Source organism: Lactuca sativa, chromosome 8 (assembly GCF_002870075.4).
Source record: "Lactuca sativa cultivar Salinas chromosome 8, Lsat_Salinas_v11, whole genome shotgun sequence".
Classification (NCBI taxonomy): Eukaryota; Viridiplantae; Streptophyta; class Magnoliopsida; order Asterales; family Asteraceae; genus Lactuca; species Lactuca sativa.
The window spans coordinates 46,223,033-46,249,848 of record NC_056630.2 but is presented as its reverse complement, the minus strand read 5'-3'; the positions used below and the strand labels follow the sequence as shown (position 1 = coordinate 46,249,848).

General features: G+C 37.0%; 1 protein-coding gene across 1 annotated transcript; it reads left to right on the top strand.

Annotated features, from left to right (window-relative positions):
* The first annotated feature begins 14,918 nt into the window (after window positions 1-14,918).
* On the top strand, window positions 14,919-25,524 carry LOC111918137 (uncharacterized). The gene is made up of 15 exons (XM_023913803.3): window positions 14,919-15,172; window positions 15,267-15,392; window positions 16,055-16,588; window positions 16,680-17,870; window positions 17,958-18,285; window positions 18,367-18,622; window positions 18,705-18,921; window positions 18,996-19,348; window positions 19,455-19,970; window positions 20,066-21,230; window positions 21,308-21,661; window positions 21,756-21,993; window positions 22,085-24,639; window positions 24,717-24,853; window positions 24,930-25,524. Exons 2-15 carry the CDS (start codon window positions 15,270-15,272, stop codon window positions 25,363-25,365), a joined length of 8,403 nt encoding a protein of 2,800 aa, XP_023769571.1. The 5' UTR covers window positions 14,919-15,172; window positions 15,267-15,269; the 3' UTR covers window positions 25,366-25,524.
* The last annotated feature ends 1,292 nt before the right edge of the window (window positions 25,525-26,816 follow it).

Sequence of the window (26,816 nt, the reverse complement as noted above, 5' to 3'; positions counted from 1 at the left end):
ACCATCTGCGGTTTGCCTCCTGACAATATTGTCATCAAAAAGTCGATTATTCTCTTTCACTTCAAATGAATTATAACACGGGACATGTGCCAGGCCTACACTACATATAATGATACAAACAATAATACATGAGATAAAAGATAAATACAAATACATACAATATGCATGTACACTAACAAGTCGAATTTCTTGTTGCAACAGACAAGCTGAATCATAATAAGCTGAACTCAGTAGAAGCTAAAATGATTGCTTAAGAAAGCGATTCGTTAAACTGTGGAGTCACAAATTATGACTCAGCAAAATCTCACTAGTTTTTTAGTTACACCATTTACAACAATAATATAAAATTTATTTAATGTTAGAATGCATGGGATTTCCGGAACGTGTTATTTTTTCTAATTGCAACAAAACATCTTTATTTTATTTAAAATATACACACCAAAAGTCTGTAAAAATAGCTTTATAATGTAATTTTTGTGATTCTTACTTTTCAAAATTTAGATGTCGGGTACCCGAAACCGGAACCGGTTTCGGGAGCGGTTCCAAAATCTTAAGAACCGATGTAACCGGTTCTGATTCTTGTTCCAACATCCTAGGAACCGTCGGTTCCGGTTTTGGTTCCGGTTCCAACAAATTCGGCCGGGTACCCGCCTATGCTCACCCTACCGGTATGGACGGGTTTAAATGCCAGATTTTGGTGGGATCAGGGAGACGGTGCTAGAGGAGGTGCACAAGTACAGGTTTTCGATACACCTTGGAGCCACCAAGATGTACCGGGATGTGAGACTTAGTTACTGGTGGCCATGCATGAAGAGAGATAGTCTGGTATGTTAATAGGTGCTTGACCTATCGGATGGTCAAGGCCAAGCACCAGAGGACGCATAATAAGTTGCAACCATTAGAGGTTCCTATGTGGAAATGAGAACATATTACTATGTATTTCATCACCAAGTTACCTCGGACGGCTAAGGGATTTGACGCGATATGGGTTATTGTGGACCGTCTAATAAAAAGAGCGCTCACTTTCTAGCCATCGGTAGAGTTCTTTGGTTGAGAAATTGGCCGATTTATATGTGCTTGGGATTATGGATCGACATGGTATTTTAGTCTCCATTGTATCAGATCGATATGTTCGGTTCACATCTCATTTTTGTCAGAAATTCCATGAGGAACTGGGTACGAGGTTGCATCTTAGCACTGTTTATCATCCGTATATTGACGGTCAGAGTGAGTGGACCATTCATACACTTGAGGACATGTTGAGATCCTATGTCATAGACTTCGGTGGGATCTAGGACTTATACCTTCCCTTAGTTGAGTTTTCTAACAACAAAAGTTATCACTCTAGTATCGTTGCGCCGCCTTTCGAGCTCCTATATGGGAGAAAGTGTTGTACCCTAATTTGTTGGGGAAAGATTGGTCGTAGAGTCATGGGAAGGACTGAAGTAGTCCTTCATATGACATAACTTATTCAACAGATTAGACAGAGGCTACAGACAACTCAAAGCCGATAGAAGAGTTACACCAATAGGCGTCGATCTGAGTTGGAGTTCTAAGGTGGCGACATGGTTTTGCTGAAGGTATTACCCTGAAAGGGTGTATACACTTCATGAAGAGGGGCAAGTTGGGGCCCCATATATTAGGTTATTTCGGGTTATTTCCATGGCTGGTAAGGTAGTTTACAAGCTGGCTTTGCCTGAGGAGCTCAGTTAGATTCATAACACCTTCCATGTTTCTCAGCTCCAGAAGTGTGTGGCTGATGATTCAACGGTTGTTCTCTTGGAGGATATTAAGGTTGATGATCTCCTAAACTATGTGGAAAGACCAATGACGGTTTTGGATCAGAAGACGAAGGCCTTGCGCAACAAGGTGGTGTCCTTGGTCATGGTTCAGTGGAAACATCGGAAGGGATCAAAATGGACGTGGGAACCCAAGTCTGAGATGCGGGAGCATTACCCTGATTTGTTTATAGCAGTGGACTTCAAGAACGAAGTCTAGTTCAAGTGGGGGAGTATTGTAACATCTTGATGATGAGGTGTTTTCAATTTTATCCCTAATTATGAAGATCATCTGCATATTAGCCCTTGTATGTGAGAAATGATTCAAAATGGCCCATAGTAGCGTTTTTGTAAATTTTGGGCAAAGCTCACGTACGTTGTGCGTAAATAGCATACGGTGGGCGTACATACTAGAATCTTAAACCCTAATTTCTAGGGGTTGGACCATATTTAAACATACTTAGTCCCAATTCTTGTCCTTTCCATTAGCCTCCAACCTCATTTTGACCCTTTTGCAAACCCTAAACCATTTGAGAGCATTTATGAGCCTTTGATTGTATTTTTGGTGACCTTGAAGGAGGAAGGAAGAAGAGAAGATCATCTTGGAGAAGTGGCAGACTCTGGATTTAGAATAACGACATCATTTGGCATCATTTGAAGGTAAAAAGCTTCGAACTTGATGAAACATTGATTAGATCTTGTTTACCCATGAAATTGTGTTCTTTTGGTCCCATAAGCTTGGTATATTGAGTATGGGTTACTGTAGTCCATATAAGTTGTCCTTTTAGACATTTTAGAGCATCTAGAAGCATAAAAATGTAACCTTGATTGTTAGTTTCCTCCTATGCATGATGGGTTAAGTAGTTAGGGTTTTTGTTATTGGGCGCTTATTGGCCATACAAGACCATAAAGTTGGAAACTTTATGGTTGAGGATGTTGGTTTAGGACTAGATCTGGATTATGGGCAAAAGAGCTTAAGGATTAATCCCTTAATAAGAAAAGAAAGAACCCACCACATACGTTAGGCATAACCTAGGTACGGGGGCGTACGAGGTCAACTCCTTGCATTTTGGTCGCCATACGTACCAGCCGAGTATGTTGAGTGTACTCAGTTGTGTTGACCAGGTTTGACTTTTTTTTTACTTTGATCTGTTTTTTTAACCAAGTTTACCCAAGGGTAGTTTGGGTATTTTGAGTTTTATTTGAGGTTGGTTATTATTTGATTAATAGGTGTCGAGTAGAGCTGATATTCGGAGCAGAGACCTATTCAACTATTTGTTCAGACTGAGATGTGAGATTTCCTCACTATACTTGTAGGTCGAAGGCATCAATGCCGACCCATTAGTTTATGTATCATGGTATGTAGGATGTTGCTATGATGTAATGAACTGTTAGATCTATGATCTGGTATATAGTGTTGGATTAATGTCTAAGTCCATAACTATAATTGGTAAGACTTGACTCGACCCATCATGGTCCATTTGGGTTGCATGGCATCGGGACAATTGGATTGACAAGATGAGGAAAAAGGATACTAGTGATTTATATTAATATATTATATGTTCTAATATATTAATATATAATCATATTATTTAATTAGTATTGATCAAGAATTAATTTATAATTAATTAAGTGATCAAAAGGAACTAATTAAATATGGACTCTTAGATATGTATGTGTGGTGGGTCAAGTTCATTTAGGTTGGGCTAAGTTTTCATGGATAGTCCATGGAGTGTTTAACCCATGGATCATATGAAATGAAAGGTCATGGGTTTAACCGTAGTCTCCACACTATATAAAGATGTCCTTGGTTGGTGAAATTGGCACTAGTGTGGGTACACTAAGAGGGCTAGCCAATTTCATTGGAGAGAACCAAGTATCCGTATTCTCAAGGTTATTCCAAGTGTTCATGGTGTTGTGTGAACCATTTGAGGTGTCACACTTGGGGCACTAGGCACTCAAGCTTCATGGAGTCAAGCAACAACAATGTAACGCCTGTGTTTCCGGGCTTGCCATTTTTAGCAATGTAATAGTCTAGGTTAACCTTTGTAACCCGTTTTGAAATAATAAGATTGTATTATTTGAGTATTATGTGTTTTGTGCTTAATTGCTTAATTATGTGGTTTGATTAATTAAGAATAAAAATAAGCGTCAAAATTTAAGTGTAAAATAAACTTAATATCTTTGATTTATGTTGTAGTAGTTGAAACGAGGTTTCCGAATATATATAGAACGCCCAAATCTGACTTCGTATGAGGAAGTTATGATTTATCGAAGTTTCGACTTAGCAGTATGCAGCCTGTTTTACTCGATTTGAGATCGAGGGGTTTTTAGCCGAAGCAATCTAAATGAGAATCGAAGATCTCATTGTTAGTATCGAAGCGATAAAAAGTTAGGCGAGAACGGACGTCAAACGAAGAAGTTATGAATTTATAACGAAGTTTGTCTGTCGCGGCCTATTGAAAATAAATAATAAAAATAAAGTCAAAATTAGCCGACGAAGTCTAAACGAAAGTTGTAGAGCGTAGTCTCACCTTTCCATGGATATAAAGAACGTCGAAAACGGAGTTCGTATGAAGAAGATATGAATTTCCGAAGTTTGATAAATAATTTGTATTTATTTTTAAATCAAAAATCCGGCATTATCCGAAGCCGAGTCAACGGTCCGATCCGACTTACGCCCCGCGTAAGCGAGTACGCCCCGCGTACTCCGAAGAGTGTCGACACTTCGGATGACGCATGCAGTGACGATTTCGGAAGCAGTACGCGCTGCGTACTGCAGTACGCCCCGCGTACTCCGAGGCTCCAGCCTCCTATAAATAGGATCCGAAGGCAGCCGAGTCTTTTGCTCATTTTCTCTCTTCTCTCTCCCGTTTTGCATCTTTTTGCGTGCCAGAAATATCCCGAAGCCCCGAGGCAAGTCCCGAGATCCCGAAGATCCCGAGAAGTGCAGTTTCCGAGTCAAAGCTCTGCCCGCGAGAAGTTCGATTTTTGAGGAGATCTTCCAGATCTGCTGAGGATTACTACTTCTGCAAGTCGTAGTGTTGTCTGATCATCTTCTGATCAAGTGAGTGTGTAGTTACTTTCTTCTATCGCATAATTATGAAGTATTTTATACGAAATATGTATTATGTGTATAATTTTGTGGTTATGTGTGTGAATGTGTATTCACTTTCTTCAAACTCATAGATATGATTTATTCTCTATGAGATATGTGTTATGTGTGTGTGTGCCTCATCTGTTATGTGAAATATGTGTTGATTAAAGCATGCTATACAGGTTTTTTAAACTATGTATACAAATTGTATAATTTTATCTACTAATATGTTGGGTAGAACATGGGTAGATAGTTGGTGTGTAATAAACAGATGAGAGGCCTCGTTGTTGTTTGATCTAGTCATCTAGCGGAGTTTAGATGACGACCACATACTTTTCTAGATAGTCTTGTGGAAACATTAGCAGGTTTGCCACCTGTAGGTGTTAATGAACTTGGGTGTTCATTCGCTGCACTCCATCCCCCTCATGGTTGCCTTATTTGACTTATATTGCTGAGGTACCCCCGAAGCATGTGTTGTCGCCCCGATGAAATATTCTTAGACTAGGTCCCTTATGATTAGTTGTATTAGGGACATTAAAGTGAGAATAACGGGAATGGGTAATTGGGTTATTGTTGGTTGGTGAAAATTAAATATGATATTTATTGTGGGTTGAAAACCCTATATGCTCACCAGGCTCCCAAGCCTGACCCACTCAGTTTTAAATTGTATTACAGGAAGTGGCGGAAGGGCATGAGATGGATGAACCATCAAGTTGTTTTGTTTACAAGTCTGCATGTGTTTATATTTGTTAAATGACTTGTATTGTATTCGTTTATGCTTATTGGTCTGTATCGGAACATGACACCCCGAGTTTTGATTATAATGAAAATACATTTCTTTTATGAAATGCTTTGGTAAACATTGTTTTATCATGTTTTGTTTTTGGGAACAAATTCCGCAACTCTTTCAAATCAAAAGGATTTACTCTGAAAATATTTAAAAGCATAAATGAAAATCGGTCTTTTCTGGTCGAGATTTTGGGGATGTCACAGTTGGTATCAGAGGATTAGTTTAAGCGAACTAGGAATTTGTAGGATTTCTAGACTTAAACTTAGAATGCTAAGTGGAATTTTGAGATGTGTGTCTGTTGTGTTTTAGACACAAGCACTAGTTTATTTTAGGAAAGTTGCCTAAAATGCTTTATGTGCTAAATGTTATATGTTGCCATATATGATATTATTTGTTCGGATCTATGGTCTGTTGCCGACCGGATCTAGAAACCTTATGTGTGTAGGATTCTAAGCGTACGTCTACGATATTAGAACTAGCATGTAAACGTTTCGGAGTGATAAGGATGATTTGATTATCTATCATGATTGAGGATCTAATTTCACCTTATTCGGTGTGTAGATCAAAATGGTGAGAACAAGAAGTGGAGTTGGAAATGCTGACGAAAACAGGAATCAACCACCAGTGATTGAGCCAATACCTGTCGTAGCAGCAGCACCTGAGCCAATAACCATGGCTGGTGTGCAATTGATGATTCAGACGATGTTGGATCATCAGATGGATGAAACTAGACTGTTGCTTCAACAAAATCGTGAAGAACTGTCGATTCGTGTGGAAGAGCCTGAATTAAATGAAGGGCACTCGGAAGGTGGAAACTTCAGTGGGTCTGTTGGTCCAGCCAACCCACCGATAGTTAGGCAAGATAACCGTGAAGGAAGGAATGATAGAATGGGATGCAAGTACAAGGACTTTTTGACTTGCAAACCATCGACCTTTAATGGAAAGGAGGATCCGATTGGGGTTATGGATTGGATCTCTGAAATGGAGCTAGCCTTCATGACTTGTGGCTGCAGAGGTAAATTGCAGACTATCTATGCCGTGCGTCAATTCCAAGGTGGAGCCGTTCATTGGTGGAACACTCTAGGGAAGACTTTGAGCCCTAATGAGCCACTGCAATTGTCATGGGCAGAGTTCTTGGTGCAGTTCAAGCGCAAGTTCTGCTCGGCTCAAAATCTGTTGGAGTTGGAGAATAAGTTTTTGACATTGACGAAGGGTAGCATGTCAGTTGATGAATACACCAATAACTTCACCGATAAGATGGAGTTTGCCTTGCGTATCGTTCTAGATGAGCTGACTAAGGTGGATCGGTATGCGAAGGGACTCCCATGGGAGTACGAGGTGCCAGTACGTCAGGCACTTACTCTAGAGGCAGCTATCTGGGCTGCCAAGTCTGTTGAGAACATGATCAAGGGGAGAACCACCGTCAAGGTTGAGGTTGGTGAGAAAAGAAAGTTTGAGGAAACATCTGGTCCCGACAAGAAAGAAAAATTTTCGAAATCTGATTCGAAAAAGTTTGGGGGAAAAGGAGGCGAAGCAAAGTGGTGTGATAAGTGTAAGAAAAAGCACTTTGGGAAATGTAGCGAGGATGTAACCTGCTACAAGTGTGGAAAGGTCGGACATTTTGCCAATGAATGTCCGAACAACAAAAGGATGTGTTTTGGGTGTAATGAAGAGGGGCACATTTTGAAAGACTGTCCGAAGAAGAAGGAGGCAGCAAAGCCCAACATTCCACCAAAGCCGAAGGCGAGAGCCTTCCAGATGACACTTGAGGCTGCGAAAGATGAAGCTGATGTCGCTTCAGGTACCTTTCTCATAAACGAATTACCTGCTCATATATTGTTTGATTCTGGAGCCAACTACTCCTTTATTTCGCATGAGTTTGGTAGAAAGCTAGCTTTGCCTGTTGATAGACTAGATACTGCTTTATTAGTCGAAGTAGCTAGTGGCAAGTTTGTACCTGTTAGCCATCGTATGAAAGACATCTTAATCGACCTTAATGGGAATAAGTTTCACGAGGCGTTATTGCCTATCGAACTTAATGGTTTCGACATCGTCTTGGGAATGGATTGGCTTAGCGCCAATGATGCCGAAATTTTATGCAAGAAAAAGATAGTTAAAGTAAACCCGCCTGGAAAAGATTCGTTTATGGTGTATGGGGACAAACAGCGAGTGAATTCTGGAATGATTTCTCTAATGAAAGCCAGAAAGTGTTTGACCAAGGGATGTACATCATATTTAGCATTTGTGATTGATGCTAAGAAAGAAAAGAAGATGATGCAGAGCATTCCAGTGGTGTGTGATTATCCGGAAGTATTCCCCGAGGATCTTCCTGGATTGCCACCTGATAGACAAGTGGAGTTCATAATAGACTTGTTACCAGGAACCACGCCAATAGCAAAAGCACCTTATCGATTAGCACCGACGGAGATGAAGGAGCTGATGATGCAACTTCAGGAGTAATTGGACAAAGGTTTCATTAAACCTAGTTCATCGCCCTGGGGAGCTCCGGTGTTATTTGTGAAGAAGAAAGATGGAAGTATGAGAATGTGCATTGATTACAGAGAGCTGAACAAGGAAACAATAAAGAATAGATATCTGTTGCCAAGGATTGATGACCTGTTTGATCAATTGCAAGGTTCAAGCTATTTCTCGAAGATCGATCTTAGGTCAGGATATCATCAGCTAAAAGTAAGAGAGCAAGATATCGAGAAGACTGCATTCAGAACTAGATATGGACACTACGAGTTCTTGGTTATGTCGTTTGGACTAACCAATGCTCTGGCAGCGTTCATAGATTTGATGAATAGGGTTTGTAATCATTTCCTTGATAAATCCGTGATAGTGTTCATAGACGACATTCTGATTTACTCGAAAATCCAGGAGGAGCATGGCAGACACTTGCGAGAAGTGTTAGAAGTTTTGAAGAAGGAGAAGCTTTATGCAAAGTTCTCCAAATGTGATTTTTGGATTCGTGAAGTCCAATTCTTGGGTCACGTGGTCAACCAAGAAGGGATAATGGTTGATCCAGCGAAGATCGAAGCTGTGACGAAGTGGGAACAACCGAAAAGTCCCACGGAGATTCGAAGCTTTTTAGGATTAGCCGGATATTACCGCAGGTTTATCCAAGGCTTTTCTTCGATTGCTACTCCATTAACAGCTTTGACCCACAAAGGAGCTACGTATGCTTGGAGTGATAAGCATAAAGAAGCATTCGAGAATCTAAAGAAGAAGCTATGCGAGGCACCGATACTCGCTACCCGATGGAGTTGAAGACTTCGCTGTTTATAGCGATGCGTCTGGTGTTGGATTGGGTTGTGTTTTGACCCAAAGAGAAAAGGTGATAGCATATGCGTCTCGACAACTGAAAGAGAATGAAAAGAATTACCCGACTCATGATTTGGAGTTGGCAGCGGTAGTTTTCGCTCTGAAAATATGGAGGCATTACCTCTATGGCACGAAGTGCAAACTTTTCAATGATCATAAGAGTCTCCAATATCTCTTTAATCAGAAGGAATTGAATATGAGGCAACAACGCTGGCTAGAATTACTTAAAGACTACGACTGCGAGATACTTTACCACCCCGGTAAAGCTAATGTTGTTGCTGATGCTCTCAGTCGGAAAGTCAATCTTGAAAGGAGGAGGCCAAGAGCGTTGAGAATTAAAGTTGTCTCGACCATTGTGGAAAGTATAAAGAAAGCTCAAGAGGAAGCTTCTGAGAAAAATGACCGAAAGGAGGAACGTTTGGGTAAAACGTTGGTGTTTGGTACTAACGGTCATGGACTGAAGGTATTCCAAGATCGTATTTGGGTACCTAAGTAAGGAGGAATTAGGGATCTTCTGATGGAAGAAGCTCACAAAACCATGTACTCAATTCATCCGGGTAGCACTAAAATGTATAGGGACCTGAAACCCTACCACTGGTGGCCGACGATGAAGCTTGATGTTGCAAAGTATGTGGCCGAGTGTGTGACTTGTGCGAGAGTCAAGACACAACATCAGAAACCTTACGGGGGTTTAGAACCATTGCCTGTGCCTATGGGTAAGTGGGAAGACATTGCTATGGATTTTGTCACTAAACTGCCCAGAACAAAGAATGGTCACGACATGATTTGGGTGGTCGTTGATCGATTCACTAAAAGTGCGCATTTCATAGCGGCCAGGGAGAAATGGTCTATGGAAAAGCTTGCGAATTATTATGTAAAGGAAATTGTGAGGCTTCACGGTGTTCCGTTAACGATTGTATCGGATCGTGATAGCCGTTTCACCTCAAGGTTTTGGAAATGTCTACAAGAGGAAATGGGTACCAAGTTATGTTTAAGCACAACTTACCATCCACAGACTGATGGTCAGAGTGAAAGAACAATACAAACACTTGAAGATATGCTGAGAGCATGTACCTTGAAATTCCTAGGTAATTGGGATGAACATTTACCTTTAGTAGAATTTTCCTATAATAATAGTTTCCACTCGAGCATTAAGATGACACCTTATCAAGCTTTGTATGGACAGAAGTGTCGTACGCCGTCTTGTTGGCTTGAGGCTGGGGAAAAGCAGTTTATGGGACCAGAGATGGTTCATCAAACTGCTGAAAAGTTGAAAATAATTAGGGAAAGAATGTTAGCAACTCAAGATCGTCAAAAGAGCTATGCTGACAAGAAGCGAAGACCGATGACTTTTGAGGTTGGAGATTCGGTTTTGCTTAAAGTCTTGCCGTGGAATGGACTTATAAGATTTGGTAAAAGGGGAAAGTTGAGTCCAAGGTTTATTGGACCGTTTAAAGTTCTTCAGAAGATAGGGAACCAAGCTTACAAGCTCGAATTACCCGAAGAACTGAATGGAATTCACAACACTTTTCATGTGTGTTATTTGAGGAAGTTCACGGGAGAAGTTCCCGATATAATTCCAATTTACGAATTGAGAATTGATGAGAACAAAAGGTTGATTGAAGAACCAGAGGCAATTGTTGAACGAAAGACTAAGAAGTTGCGACGCAAAATGGTTGGGTTAGTGCTTGTCCGATGGAAACACACGAATGGGCCGAATCTCACCTGGGAGCCGGAGAATGACATGTTGAGTCGCTATCCGCATTTGTTTGTTGATGTGTGATTCCGGGGATGGAATCATTCTAAGGTGGAGAGAATTGTAATGCCTGTGTTTCCGGGCTTGCCATTTTTAGCAATGTAATAGTCTAGGTTAACCTTTGTAACCCGTTTTGATATAATAAGATTGTATTATTTGAGTATTATGTGTTTTGTGCTTAATTGCTTAATTATGTGGTTTGATTAATTAAGAATAAAAATAAGCGTCAAAATTTAAGTGTAAAATAAACTTAATATCTTTGATTTATGTTGTAGTAGTTGAAACGAGGTTTCCGAATATATATAGAACGCCCAAATCTGACTTCGTATGAGGAAGTTATGATTTATCGAAGTTTCGACTTAGCAGTATGCAGCCTGTTTTACTCGATTTGAGATCGAGGGGTTTTTAGCCGAAGCAATCTAAATGAGAATCGAAGATCTCATTGTTAGTATCGAAGCGATAAAAAGTTAGGCGAGAACGGACGTCAAACGAAGAAGTTATGAATTTATAACGAAGTTTGTCTGTCGCGGCCTATTAAAAATAAATAATAAAAATAAAGTCAAAATTAGCCGACGAAGTCTAAACGAAAGTTGTAGAGCGTAGTCTCACCTTTCCGTGGATATAAAGAACGTCGAAAACGGAGTTCGTATGAAGAAGATATGAATTTCCGAAGTTTGATAAATAATTTGTATTTATTTTTAAATCAAAAATCTGGCATTATCCGAAGCCGAGTCAGCGGTCCGATCCGACTTACGCCCCGTGTACTCCGAAGAGTGTCCACACTTCGGATGACGCATGCAGTGACGATTTCGGAAGCAGTACGCGCTGCGTACTGCAGTACGCCCCGCGTACTCCGAGGCTCCAGCCTCCTATAAATAGGATCCGAAGGCAGCCGAGTCTTTTGCTCATTTTCTCTCTTCTCTCTCCCGTTTTGCATCTTTTTGCGTGCCAGAAATATCCCGAAGCCCCGAGGCAAGTCCCGAGATCCCGAAGATCCCGAGAAGTGCGGTTTCCGAGTTGAAGCTCTGCCCGCGAGAAGTTCGATTTTTGAGGAGATCTTCCAGATCTGCTGAGGATTACTACTTCTGCAAGTCGTAGTGCTGTCCGATCATCTTCTGATCAAGTGAGTGTGTAGTTACTTTCTTCTATCGGATAATTATGAAGTATTTTATACGGAATACGTATTATGTGTATAATTTTGTGGTTATGTGTGTGAATGTGTATTCACTTTCTTCAAACTCATATATATGATTTATTCTCTATGAGATATGTGTTATGTGTATGTGCCTCATCTGTTATGTGAAATATGTGTCGATTAAAGCATGCTATACAGGTTTTTTAAACTATGTATACAAATTGTATAATTTTATCTACTAATATGTTGGGTAGAACATGGGTAGATAGTTGGTGTGTAATAAACAGATGAGAGGCCTCGTTGTTGTTTGATCTAGTCATCTAGCGGAGTTTAGATGACGACCACATACTTTTCTAGATAGTCTTGTGGAAACATTAGCAGGTTCGCCACCTGTAGGTGTTAATGAACTTGGGTGTTCATTCACTGCACTCCATCTCCCTCATGGTTGCCTTATTTGACTTATATTGCTGAGGTACCCCCGAAGCATGTGTTGTCGCCCCGATGAAATATTCTTAGACTAGGTCCCTTATGATTAGTTGTATTAGGGACATTAAAGTGAGAATAACGGGAATGGGTAATTGGGTTATTGTTGGTTGGTGAAAATTAAATATGATATTTATTGTGGGTTGAAAACCCTATATGCTCACCAGGCTCCCAAGCCTGACCCACTCAGTTTTAAATTATATTACAGGAAGTGGCGGAAGGGCATGAGATGGATGAACCATCAAGTTGTTTTGTTTACAAGTCTGAATGTGTTTATATTTGTTAAATGACTTGTAATGTATTCGTTTATGCTTATTGGTCTGTATCGGAACATGACACCCCGAGTTTTGATTATAATGAAAATACATTTCTTTTATGAAATGCTTTGGTAAACATTGTTTTATCATGTTTTGTTTTTGGGAACAAATTCCGCAACTCTTTCAAATCAAAAGGATTTACTCTGAAAATATTTAAAAGCATAAATGAAAATCGGTCTTTTCTGGTCGAGATTTTGGGGATGTCACAAACAACAAGGTATGTATTATATCTGTTTTGTTACCCTAGTATCAATGTTTTGGTATGCTAGTTAGGATAATACCTTGGATATTCATATTTGCATGTATAATAGAGAAAACATAGATCCAAGGTATTTAGGGTTGCATGTACACTTAGGAGTGTTAGAATGCTCAAAATCCAACATATAGGATATGCTATGCGGTAATGTTCTGTAGAGTTGCATGTTTGTCTGTTTACCGGTTATATGTTTATCTGTTATATATATGTCAACATGGTATGGTTGGGTTAAGGAAATACTGCTTTGTGCGGAAGCCAACAAACCCGTGAGCAAGCCAAACATAAGTTGTGGGCCTGGAGGGCAAACCAAACTTATGTTGTGGGCTCGGGAGCAAGCCATACTTGAGCTGTGGGCTTAAAGGGCAAGCCAAACTCATGTTGTGGGTTAGAGGGTAATCCAGTGTGTTAGTTGTGGATCCGGTGTGCATGTTGTTATATGTTTGTGTGTTGGTACTTTGGAGAAACTCACTAAGCGTTGGCTTATAGTTTCAATTTATTGTTTTTAGGTACTTCAGATGATCGTAGGAAAATGAAAGTGTGATCGTGCACATCTTTCTGTTATTATGATATTTGATTTTGGGATACTCTGATTGTAATTTATACTTTTGAAACAATGGTTTTCTGTAAAACACTTTATGGTTAATGGGTTGTTTTTGAAAAAAATTAAATTTGTATGATTTTTGGGATGTTTCAATATATATATATATATATATATATATAATATGTACTATTATTGATGTTACTTTATGTTATTGTAATAATGTTGCCATTACTTGATGTTATTCATATGGTTAATACTAGCTAGACATTTATTATCACATACTTAAAGGTATGAGAGACTATACCGAGAGGTCGTGACCACTATTGTGCAAATGTTGTAGTTATTGTGCATCATCATTGCTGTTTATATGTTGTGATTTTTATGCGTCATGTTAGGTTTGTTGTTGTTGTCATTGTAATGATGTTGCTATTACTTGTTGTTATTCATATGCTTAATACTAGATAGACATTTATTATCACATACTTAAAGGTATGAGAGACTATACTGAGAGGTCGTGGCCGCTATTGTGCAAATGTTGTAGCTATTGTATGTCATCGTTGCTATTTATATGTTGCGATTTTTGTGCATCATTGTTGTTGTGTAGATGTTGTAGTTACTATGCGTCATCAACAGAGTATGATGACAACTACTAATAATTTTATACGTGTCAATGGATACTGTATAGGCCAACTACCAATACGTGTTAGGTATGGATATTCCAACCATATGCTATTTGCAAAATGAGTACCCCTATGCTTGAAGGGGCAGCTCATTGATATGGTGCAAAACTTTGTATCCCTTTGCATGAAGTTTGAAGAGTTTGAATCAAGACGATTAAGTAACTTCTGTGCCATCAAGCACTCTTATTTTGTTTTGGATGGTTGTGACTGTGTAGAGGGATAAATGGTTGTTTGTTTAGAGGGCTTATATCATTTCCGCTATGGTAGTTGTGACTGCAGGGGCAACAATAGTAATAGAAATTAGGAGTTACATTTTTAGCTTTCATACCACAAAGGATGAAATCAATCTCATGATTTCATTGATCTATAATATGAATATTTATAACACAAAGTGCTATAATTATGAAAATGATAACTATCATCATCTAAATAAATACCCATCTCGTTCTAATACAAATACATGATATTTTCATGTAATCACACAATTTCATCGATTCATAATATAATGTACAAATACAAGTAATAGAGTTATGTTTTCTCTCCCCAAAATTTTCTTCTACTTGATATTTGACAAAAAAAAAATGATGATGATGTCAACTTCTATAAATGTTTGAATTTTAGTGATAAACATAGACCAAGAGAAATATAAAATTGCTAGTGAAATAAACGGGGACTAGTGTCTGTTTTGCCGCTTTAAAACGTTGCAAATGAAAAGGCAACAAATGGCATCGCATGAATGGATGACAGAAAAAGCAAAACGAGAAAGAAAGAAAAAGAATAGGGGGAAAAGGGTAGTGGGAGAAGACGAGGAGACTTGAACTTGACTTGGTTTCTTAAAACCGAAGGGGCAGTTTTCTTGCTTCTTTTCGAACAATCATCCTCTGTTCTTTTAAATATTCTCCTTGATTTAGCCCCTTTTTGGTACAGATAAAGTAATAGGAAAAGGATTTTTCACTCTCTGATAATTGTCGACACTGAGTCACTGCTACTGTTTCCACGATCACTTCCTTTGGCAGTAAGAAACCTCTTCATTTTCGAAAAAACTTAAAAAGAACAAGAATACCCATTTTCATTTTGTTCAAGTTCTGATTTGCATGCGTTTGATACAGGTGATGATGGAAGGAAGTTATTTGGGGAAGGAAAAAGAAGATGATCAGCGTCGGGATGACTTTACACAGACGATCTTTTCATGGTCTCTTGATGATATTCTCAACGAGGATCTCTACAAATACCAGGTTTGTGTTCTTCTTTCCTATATTACTATTTTTTTCTCTTCATTTTTGCACTTTGTTTCATATTCGGACTTTTCATTTACTTGTTTCTTGTATGCGAACACACATTTTGTTCGCATCGAGCGTTTCAGTTTCACACACAGTGCATGTAGTTTTCTCACACTTGGTTCTTTGTTCTTGTTTTGGGTTCTTCTTCCTCTATAAACCCTTGTTTTTTAATGATGATACATTATCATCTCCGAAAACTGTGAAGATCACATATAGAACTTTTTTGCAGTAAAAAAACAACCCTTTTGAAGTTAACATTATGTGTTTTAGTTTGGAGTTTGGACTGTTTTTTACATTTATTTTTACTGTTGCGTTTATACTTTGTAAAAACAGAACAACAAAAATGGCTTTGGGGAATTTATTGATTGATTTCAATTAATAAAAGATAAGCCGATAAGGATAAAACGAAGCTTTCAAACTTTCCATTTTTATATATATCTTGTTTAACATACTTTTCTTGATCGGTGACATTAATGTTTTTTTTTTTTTTTTTTTTTTTTTTTTTTTTTTTTTTTTTTTTCTGAAAAGTAGAAAACATAAACCTCTATGATACGTTTTATTGTATCATATATACCTGTTACATTAATCCGTATGTTGACTTGATGTATCATTTGTAGGTGGAGAAAATACCACTTACTTTTAGCTCAAAGGAACAATATTTTGGTTCATTTATTTATCCTTTGCTAGAGGAAACACGTGCTGATTTGGCTTCTTCAATGGAGATCATGTATAGAGCTCCATTTGCTGAAGTTTTTTCTTTCAGTGAGGTGAAACACAAAGGTAAAAAAGAAGTGGTGTATGATGTAACTGTTGATACTTGGAAAAACAGATTCAGTGAACGTGGAAAAGAGCCTTATAGGACATTACCTGGTGATCTACTCATTTTAGCTGAATGGAAACCCGAATTTGGCTCTGATTTGCATCAAACTGGAAGAACATGGGCTTTTGCATTGGTTAAAACCATAGAAGATGATGAAGATAGTAACACTTCTGTACGTTTTAAAGTTAAAACATTACATCAAATTGAATGCCAAGATGGTTTGTATGTTGTTTTCTTGATGAACATAACCACCAACAAAAGAATCTGGAATTCATTGCACATGAATCGGAATTCGAATATCATTAAAGAGATTCTTTACTCGGATAATATGGTAAGAATTATAATGCTCTTTTACTCTGATTATATGGTAAGAAAGTAAGAATTAAGATCTTTATTAATGTGGGAATGTGTTTTTTTTACAGGTGAAGGAGAACTGTGATAGTTGTTCTTCTGGTTTAATTCTTTTTGAAACTTTGGATTTAAGTCTTGTGTCAAAGCTGAATGAATCTCAACAAGAGGCAATTATGGCTTCAATTGGTAAAATTGGATGTTCTCATAATTCATCTGTGGAACAAATATGGGGCCCACCTGGAACAGGGAAGACAATGACAGTAAGTGTGATGCTCTCTATCTTTTTGCAAATGAAGTGTAGGACACTTACATGTGCTCCAACTAATGTGGCTGTTGTTCAAGTGGCTTCACGTGTGTTAAGTTTGGTGAAGGAATCGTTTAAAACTAGAATTGCAAATGGTGATTGTTTTTATTCTATTGGAGATTTGCTGTTGTTTGGGAACAAGGAGAGGTTGAAAGTTGGGAATGAGATTGAAGAAATCTATCTTGAGAATCGGATTAAGAGGCTTACAGAGTGTCTTGGATCTTTGACTGGTTGGAAGCATTGCTTAAGAACCATGATTGATTTGCTTGAAGATTGTGTTTCTCAGTATTGTGTTTATGTAGATAATGAAAAGTTTAAAGAAGAACAACTTAGAAAGGAAAATGAAAATGAAAATGGAAGTGAAATCAGCAATGTTGAAGTCAAATCATTTGTTGAGTTTTTGCAAGATCGATTCAGTTCTTCTGTATTTCCACTCAGAACTTGCATCATTACATTTTGTACTCATATATCAAGAAGTTTTTTGACAGAAGAAACTTTCCAAAACATGGTTTTTCTTTTGAACATTCTATGTTCATTGGAATCATTGTTGTTTCAAGATAATCTGGATTCAGATGAACTTGAGAACCTTTTCAGTTCTAAACCAATGGAAGATGATTTTGAAAAGTTATGGGATATTGATATCCAATCTATCAGATCTATGTCTATTTCCATTATGAAAACTCTACAAAGATCTCTTGAAAAACTCCGACTTCCTAACATTCTGAACAAATATGCAATGATGGATTTCTGCTTTCAAGGGGCTTCACTTATATTCTGCACAACTTCAAGTTCTTACAAATTGCATACTGTTGAAATGAAGCCTTTGAACTTTTTAGTCATTGATGAAGCTGCTCAGTTGAAAGAGGCTGAATCCACTATTCCTCTTCAACTTCATGGAATTAAGCATGCTGTTCTTATTGGAGATGAATGCCAATTACCTGCAATGGTTACAAGTAATGTAAGTCTATTTTGTTCTTCTATTTTTTCTGAGTTTTGTTATCTATTGTTTTAGTTTTAGTTTTATGTAATGAATGTTTGTGGACAGGTTTCTGCTGAATCTGGTTTTGGAAGGAGTTTATTTGACAGATTGAGTTCTTTGAGACATTCAAAGCATCTACTTAATGTTCAATACCGAATGCATCCTTCCATTAGTCTCTTTCCAAACTTGACATTCTATCAGAATCAAATTCTTGATGCTGAAAATGTGACATGTAAAAGTTATGAAAAGAAATATCTTTCAGGACCAATGTTTGGTCCATATTCATTTATAAATGTTGTTGGTGGAAGAGAAGAAACAGATGATGATGGAAGGAGTCGAAGAAATTTGGTTGAAGTAGCTGTGGTGATTAAGATTGTACAAAGTCTATACAAAGGTTTGTTATATTTTATCACTTCCAACTGTTTTATACAAAGTTTATATTAGTATTTAGTAACATCTTTGTTAACATTTATAGCATGTTATGAGTCCAAGAAGAAGCTAAGTATTGGTGTGGTATCTCCATATGCTGCACAAGTTGTTTCAATCCAAGAAAAACTTGCTCATAAGTATGAGAAAGTTGATGGATTTTCAGTGAAGGTGAAATCCATTGATGGATTTCAAGGTGGAGAAGAAGATATAATTATTTTATCTACAGTAAGATCTAATACACGTGGCTCTGTTGGCTTCATAGATAGTCCTCAAAGGACTAATGTTGCCCTTACAAGAGCAAGGTGACATTCTTAACAATTGATCATTAAAGATACCATTTTTTTTATCTCCCAAAATTATGTCTTTTCTTCTGTTTCTTTCTAGACATTGTCTTTGGATATTGGGCAATGAGAGAACACTAGTCAACAGTGAATCTGTATGGGAAGATATAGTCAAAGATGCAAGGAATCGTGAGTGTTTGTTTGATGCTGATGCTGATGAGTTGTTGAGAATGACAATAATATCTGCAAAGAAGGAGCTTGAGCAACTTGATGATCTTGTTAATGGGAAAAGTGTACTTTTTAGACACGCAAAATGGAAGGTATTTATAGATTATAAAAATGGTTACTTTTTAACAAAATTTGTTGTAATGTTAGCTTCACATGTTTCCATTAGGTTCTATTCAGCGATGGCTTCAGAAGATCATTTGCAAAGCTGAAACATGCTCGATTAAAGAAGGTGGTTTTAAATCTCTTATTGAAACTTTCTGGAGGATGGAGGCCTAAGAACAGAAGTGTAGACTTGTGTTGTGAAAGATCATCTCAGATTATGAAACAGTTTAAGGTTGAAGGGTTGTATGTTATATGCACTGTTGACATTATAAAGGAAGTCAAGTACATACAAGTATTAAAGATTTGGGATCTTTTACCTTTTGATGAGATTTCAAAACTCACAAAACGTCTTGAGAACATATTTGCTGCATACACTGATGAGTATATTAGTCATTGCACAGCAAAATCTTTGGAGGGGTATGCTCATTTATTGTCTATTTATACAAACTTTAATGAAACAATGATTTCACATTCTTGATTATATTTTTCTTCATATTGTGATGTTGTATTTTTGGTTTTTCAGGGATTTGGAAGTTCCCAGAATATGGGCAGCTACCCCTGAGATTATCAGATTTCGTAATCTAAATAGCTGTGAAGATGAAAGTGATTTGAGTACAAATGGTGATGGAAGAAGCTATGTTGAGAACTCTAAAGTGAGTGAAAGTTTGTTGCTTATGAAGTTCTACTCCTTATCATCTGGAGTGGTGAATCATTTGCTTTCTGGGAAAGATATTGATCTACCAATGCAAGTAACTGATGAACAGATGGACATAATCTTATTTAGAAAAAGTTCATTCATAATTGGGAGATCAGGAACTGGAAAAACCACCATTTTGACAATGAAGTTATACCAAAATGAACAATCTTTTCGCTTTGCTTCTAAAGGGTTTGATGAAGCAGAAAGCAGTGGAGTTAAAGATGTTGAAAGTGATGATGATCATGAAAAAGAAAACAAACCGATTGTTTTGCGACAGCTTTTTGTGACAGTTAGTCCGAGATTGTGTTATGCAGTGAAACACCATGTTTCCCACCTTACAAGGTGTGTAAAATGTAAATGCTTGTTTTTTCACTTTGGATCTTTTTTACTTTTATGGTGTTTTTCTGATTTCTAAGTATTGATGTTCATGATGACAGTATTTCAAGTGATGGGAATTCATCTGGAGAGATTAATCTTGATGATGTTGATGTGGCAGTAGACTCCAATGTTCCAGAAACATTTGTTGAAGTCCCTGAAAAAAGTTATCCTCTTGTTATGACATTTGAGAAGTTTTTAATGATGTTGGATAGCACATTGGGAAATTCTTTCTTTGAAAGATTTCCTGAAGCAAGAGAAGGTTCTCATGGAAACCATATAAGTTCAAGATCCATTGCATTGCAAACTTTCATAAGATCAAGGAATGTCACATTCGACAAATTTCATCTACTTTATTGGCCCCACTTCAATTCGAATCTAAAAAAGAAGCTTGATGCCTCCAGAGTGTTCACTGAGATAATCTCTCATATAAAAGGAGGCTTGCATGCAGGAGCTAGCTGTAATGGCAAATTGAGCTATGAGGATTATTCTTTATTGTCTGAAGTACGTGCATCCACTTTAACAAAACAAAAGAGAGAGGATATTTACACCCTTTTTCAAGCCTATGAAAAGATGAAAACTGAACGTGGGGAATTCGATTGGGGAGATTTAGTAAATGACCTTCATCATCGACTTAAAAGCAGGCGTTATGAAGGTGATCAAATGGATTTTGTATATATTGATGAAGTTCAAGATCTTAGCATGAGGCAGATTTCTCTTTTCAAATACATTTGCCAAAATGTTGAAGAAGGATTTATTTTTGCTGGTGATACTGCACAAACCATTGCAAGAGGGATCGATTTCAGGTTTGAAGATATAAGATCTCTGTTCTACACCGAGTTTTTAAGCTCTGGAAAACAAGAAAAAGGTCAAGTTTCAGAGAAGTTTCAGTTGAAACAAAACTTCAGAACTCATGCAGGTGTTCTTGAATTAGCTCAAAGTGTCATTGAAATTCTATACCATTATTTTGCTCATTCAATTGACCTTTTGGAGCCTGAGACTAGTCTCATTTCTGGAGAAGCTCCTGTTTTGCTTGAATCTGGAAATGACGAAAATGCCATCGTGACAATCTTTGGTGGGACCGGATCTAGTGGAGAAATTATTGGTTTTGGAGCTGAACAAGTGATATTGGTTCGTGATGATTCTGCAAAGACTGAGATTTGTGAATATGTTGGAAAACAAGCTCTTGTGCTTACTATAGTAGAATGTAAGGGTCTTGAGTTTCAGGTTAGTGTCTTATGTTTTATGTTATTTGAAATAAGTTTGATAATATCCAAGTTAATATTGACTTCTTTTGCTTGTAGGATGTATTGCTTTACAACTTTTTTGGGACATCACCTTTGAAAGACAGGTGGAGAGTTATATATGGATACATGAATGATCAAGATTTGCTTGACGGGAAACTTTTTCCCTCTTTTCCAACCTTCAAGGAGTCGAAACATAATGTATTATGTTCCGAATTAAAACAACTGTATGTTGCTATAACTCGAACAAGACAAAGGCTTTGGATATGTGAGAACAAAGAAGAGCTCTCAAAGCCAATGTTTCACTACTGGAAGAGAAAGGGCCTTGTTCAAGTTAGGAAGTTGGATGATAGTGTAGCACAGGCTATGAGGGTAGCAAGCAGCCCTCAAGAGTGGCGGGAGCGGGGTAAAAAGGTAATTTTCTTTCATTTTGTTGTTTTGATTCTCTAAAAGTTAAGCCCCTTTACTTTCATTTGACACGTTTCAACAATCTTTATATACTTTTTAGCTTTACTACGAGAACAACTTTGTAATGGCAACAATGTGCTTTGAAAGAGCTGGTGATACAATTTGGGAGAAATTGGCTAAAGCTTCTGGACTTAGAGCAATGGCTGATCAGATGCAAGGAACAAACCCTGGATCTTATTTTGATCATCTTAGAGAAGCAGCAGAAATGTTTGAGTCTATTGGAAAACTTGAGTCTGCAGCTTCTTGTTATTGTGATTTGAGGGAGTATGAAAGAGCTGGTAACTTCATGTTCTATCATAAACATAAACACGTGTCTAATCCTTGTTTTGATTATAAAGTTCTAAGATTTCAACTGTTTTGTTTGTGTAGGGAAGATTTATTTGGAGAAGTGTGGAAAGATTAATGAAGCAGCAGAGTGTTTCTTACTAGCAGGGTGCTATAGTGATGCAGCTGAAGCTTACTCAAAGGGAGATCAGTTTGCTAATTGTCTATCTGCTTGTAAAAAGGGGGAGCTTTTTGATAAAGGCATGCAGTATATAGAATACTGGAAAGAGCATGTGATTGTTAGAAGCAAAGAAATTGAAAAGATCGAACAAGAGTTTTTGGAGAGTTGTGCTCTTGATTACCATGAGCGTAAAGATTCTAAATCCATGATGAAATTTGTTAGATGCTTCTGTTCTATGGAATCAAAACGTGTATTCTTGAAGTCGAAAGGCTGCTTTGATGAACTTTTGTTGTTGGAAGAAGAATCTGGTTGTTTTCTTGAAGCTGCAGAACTTGTTAGGTCATGGGGTGATGTTTTAAAAGAAGCTGATTTGTTAGGGAAAGCTGGAAGCTTTAAGGATGCAGCATCACTTATCATCTGGTATGTGTTTTTCAATTCATTATGGGGAAATGGAAGCTCAGGTTGGCCATTGAAGAAGTTTGCTCAAAAGGAAGAGCTTTGTGAGAGAGCAAAGTCACTTGCAAAAAGTGATTCAGACATTTTCTATGGTTTTGTATGTAGGGAGCTTAAACTACTCTCTGATCAACAAAGTAACTTGTCAGAGCTAAAGAGAAACTTACAATCTTCCCAACAAAACAATTGTTTGAGAGGTGAAATCTTGTGTAATAGGAAAATCTTGGAAGCCCATCTTTGTTTGAATTCTTCAAAGTATGATTGGGAGGATGAATTACCTGTTGATATTAACAAGCATTGTGACGAAAAGATCTTGCAAAACCAAGTCTCTGTAAGAACTTTGGTTTTTTGTTGGGATCTATGGAAAGAGAATATCATGGATATCTTTGAAACTCTTGAAAGTTTTGAAAATGCAGAAGCTGATGAAAACAATGAGCATGTTGATTTTGTTTTGAATTATTTTGGAGTTAGAAAACAGAGTGTAAAAGGAAACACACTTTACTTGTTAGTCAACAAAGATGCAAGTTGGGTGAGAAACTCTGGGAACAAAGGTGTTTTTAAAGATGGGAAACGTGTAAATATTGGTAGCAAACAGTTGGTTGTTGCTATTCAGTCTTATTGGCAAGTTGAATTGCTTTCTGTGGGCATAAAAGTCCTCCAAACTCTTGAAGCTCTTTATAAGTTGAAGACAAATGGCTCTTCATTTCATCAAAGCTCATGTCTTCTTAACATTTTTAAGGTTTCCAAGTTTCTTTTAGACTCTTCGTATCTCAAACTCACGCATCATCATACAAAGACACTCGAACAATTTCTTCGAATCTCCACGTCTTACTTTGACATTGTGTTTCCATTAGACTGGAGAAAATCAATCTCTAGAGAATTGATTTCTCTACGTGAAACCTATCTTTCCCTCAATTTGCTTGAAGATATCATTCTTCAAAATCTACACAGAAAGAGTGAGCTCTCTTATTCAACAATTGGGATTATGATGATGATATGTTTTGGTTCCCGAAAACCTGTTACACTTTACAAAAAGATCATCACTGGGCTTCAGTGGAATCCCACATGGAAGTCATTTGTTCAAGAATTTCTCTCCAACAATCCGGTTGTTTCCGGAAGCTATTCACGTTTTATCTTGAATGATGCATATTTTGCTCCACAACTTCAGGATGCTTTGGAAGATGTTTATAGAGCAAACTGGAGATCTCATGGATACATATCACCTCATAGTTTTGTGTATCTCTTGGATTATCTTCTTTTCATGACATCTTTTTCTCAAGGAATGTTTTTCACTACAAGATCTTCTTTTCTTGCATGGCTTCCAACTCTTGGATCTACTTCCACTCAAAGTATAACTCTTTCAGCATCTCAACAGATGTTTCCACAGCAAACTGTTGTCTTTTTTGTTGGAACAATCCAAGACATTCTTTACAATAAAGTGGACACTGGAGCATGGATCCGAAGTTGTGATGTTAATCCTGCTTATTATCATCCACTTTTGGTGTTGAAGCTTGTCATGATGCTGTGTTTAATCTGTCTGAAAGTATCAGATTGCTCTGAGGTGCTACTTAATTTGCTATTGGGAAGAAACAATATTGCTTATTTGCTTCCACAGAAGTTTGTGTCTATAATTCTTCGAAGAAGAAAAGGGCGTTACTTGAACTTGAATCCAGATGTTGTTGCAGAAGCATTTATAAGCATCAATGATCCTTTATTGGCAGTTGTTAGTGCAGAAGATGTAAGCCGAAAAATCCATGTTCCTTTTGCTATATTTGTGGATCTTAGGACATCAAAGGAAGAGATAATGAATGTATTATTCCCAAGGAAAAGTATACAAATTAGTCAACCTTCTTCAAAGAATGTTGGTGTTGGGACAATTCTTGAAGAAAAAAAATCTTCCAACATGTTAACAACTGCTGCTAAACTGAATTTGAAATCTTTGAATTGGAAAAATCTTGAAGAAATATCTGAATCTTTGAAGCAGAAGAAGGGAGAGGTGTTGAACTTTTCATCTGTTGTGATAAAGGTAATGCATTGTGGTTTTTTAGTTTTACCTTCATTAGTTTAAACTTGAAAATCTTTTTGTTAATTGTTTTTTTGCAGAAAGAATTGGACAAAGATATACACACATTGGCTACTGTTCTTGAAGATGCAAAGTCCAATGCTGGAGAAGATACAATAGGCAAAGTAACTGGTGCACTTGGTGAACTGAAAGTGCTTTCTTGTGCATTTGATACAAGGTTAGACTTGCAATATATACATACATCTTGATTCTTTCTGAATGATTTAATGGATCTGTGGAGTATATATTTTCAGTGAACATAAAGAGAAGCATGGTGTTTTCACTAATGAGGCAATGAAGACTTTGCAATTGGTTGTGGAGCATCTACAAGGTAATAGGCCATTGATAGATGATTTCTTGAACAAAACTCAAGACTCGAAGGTTGTGCAAAAGGTAGTTTCAGAAAGCAGCAACACAAGTGAGGTGCATCAGGAGGAGGATGATGCTACTGATTCACAGGTGGACATGGTGGAAGAAGAACAAAGCAATGATGGTAATACTCAGGATTCAAAAACCAAGAAAGGGAAGGGAAAGAAGAAGGCGAAGAATAGCAATGTTGATTCAATGGTGGATTCGGTTGTAGAAAAACAAAGCACTAGTGGTAACAATCAGGATCCAAAAAACAAGAAAGGGAAGGGAAATAACAAGGGGAAGAACAAGGGTAAAAAGGGCAAAGGCAAGAATAAATAACATGTTTAGTTGGATGGATGTGTTATCTAGCTACTGTAGTGTTTTGGTTCTAAAACTTTTTGTTTTTTTGGTGTTACTGAAAAGAAGCCTTGATTCCTAATCTTTTAAATAGGAAAGATGCATATATGAAATGAAAGTGTTTGTCTACCTCTTAAGGAAGGTACTTATTCACTGCTTCCATTAAACTTGAAGTGCTGCTATTTTACTTATTGTAGCAATGCAGTTGTAAATACCAAACATTTTTGCATCTTTTGGATTAACAAAAAATAACAGTGTACTCTTATAACACTGTAATTACCTTTCTTTGTAGTACATTCTTTTGAAAACTAAGTTATCGCAATGTTATTTAACTAAACATTTTGTTAGTGTGATTGAATAAAGTTTTCAAAATATAATGTCCTATGAGAAGAGAACTAAATGTAAAATGCAAAATTTCAAGAGTAGTCTTTCCAAGAAAAAACTTTAAACTAAAATATGTAACAGAAACAAGTGATATAAGATACACATATGTTAAAATATATTGTTATATCTTGTATTTAGTAACTTTATTCATAATCTGGTTTAAAAACTAAATCAAACCTATTCCCTTCTTCTACATTTGTGTCTATTGAAAATGGGTCTTGTTCAATTTTTTACTCTTATAATCTGGTGCAAAAACAAGGCTGCTAATTAAATTTGGATATCTTGTTTTTAGTGTTTTATACCTTCCCAACTAAAGATGAAATTTGACTAATCTATTTAAATTTAGACCAATTTAAGTTAAAAGAATCAGATGAGTCTAACTTGTTATTTTCAACTAAAAAGAAAACATTTGGAATTGGTTAGAAGTCATCAAAACTTTTCTTTATTAAATACAACACTCAAGAACATTATATTTGACAGATGATTATAATTACAATAATGTATGATATAATTACTTAAAAATGAATTAACTATTCACAAACACTATGCCAAAAGACATTCATCAATTCTCGCAACATACCATCAAATTGATCAAATATCTATTTTATTATTCGAATTAATGATAATATCCGCTTCCTGAAATCAGTAGCCAAAACTTATGGAGGAACATGTAACTAAGAAAATTATTCAGACTTTAATCATAAAAATATAAATATATTTGTTAGATTCACAAATGAAATTAAAAAACTATATATTACTTTCAAGTACTTTGTCATCAAGCCAATATGCCACATACATCATAGTCTATATCGTGCACTCTTAAAAAGTGTTGTAAGTGTCTTTCTCATGGTTGGATCTTGATTGGTAACAATAGTATATGGTTCTTTACCAAACACATCCAAAAAACACCTAAACAACCTATATAAGAATCAACGATCTCGTTATCAAGTAAGCTCGTACCAGATGTAACATAACGTTTGTGATTATCAATTCTTGTGAATGGTATAAACAACATGTTGTACCTGATATAAAATTTGTTAAAAATTAAA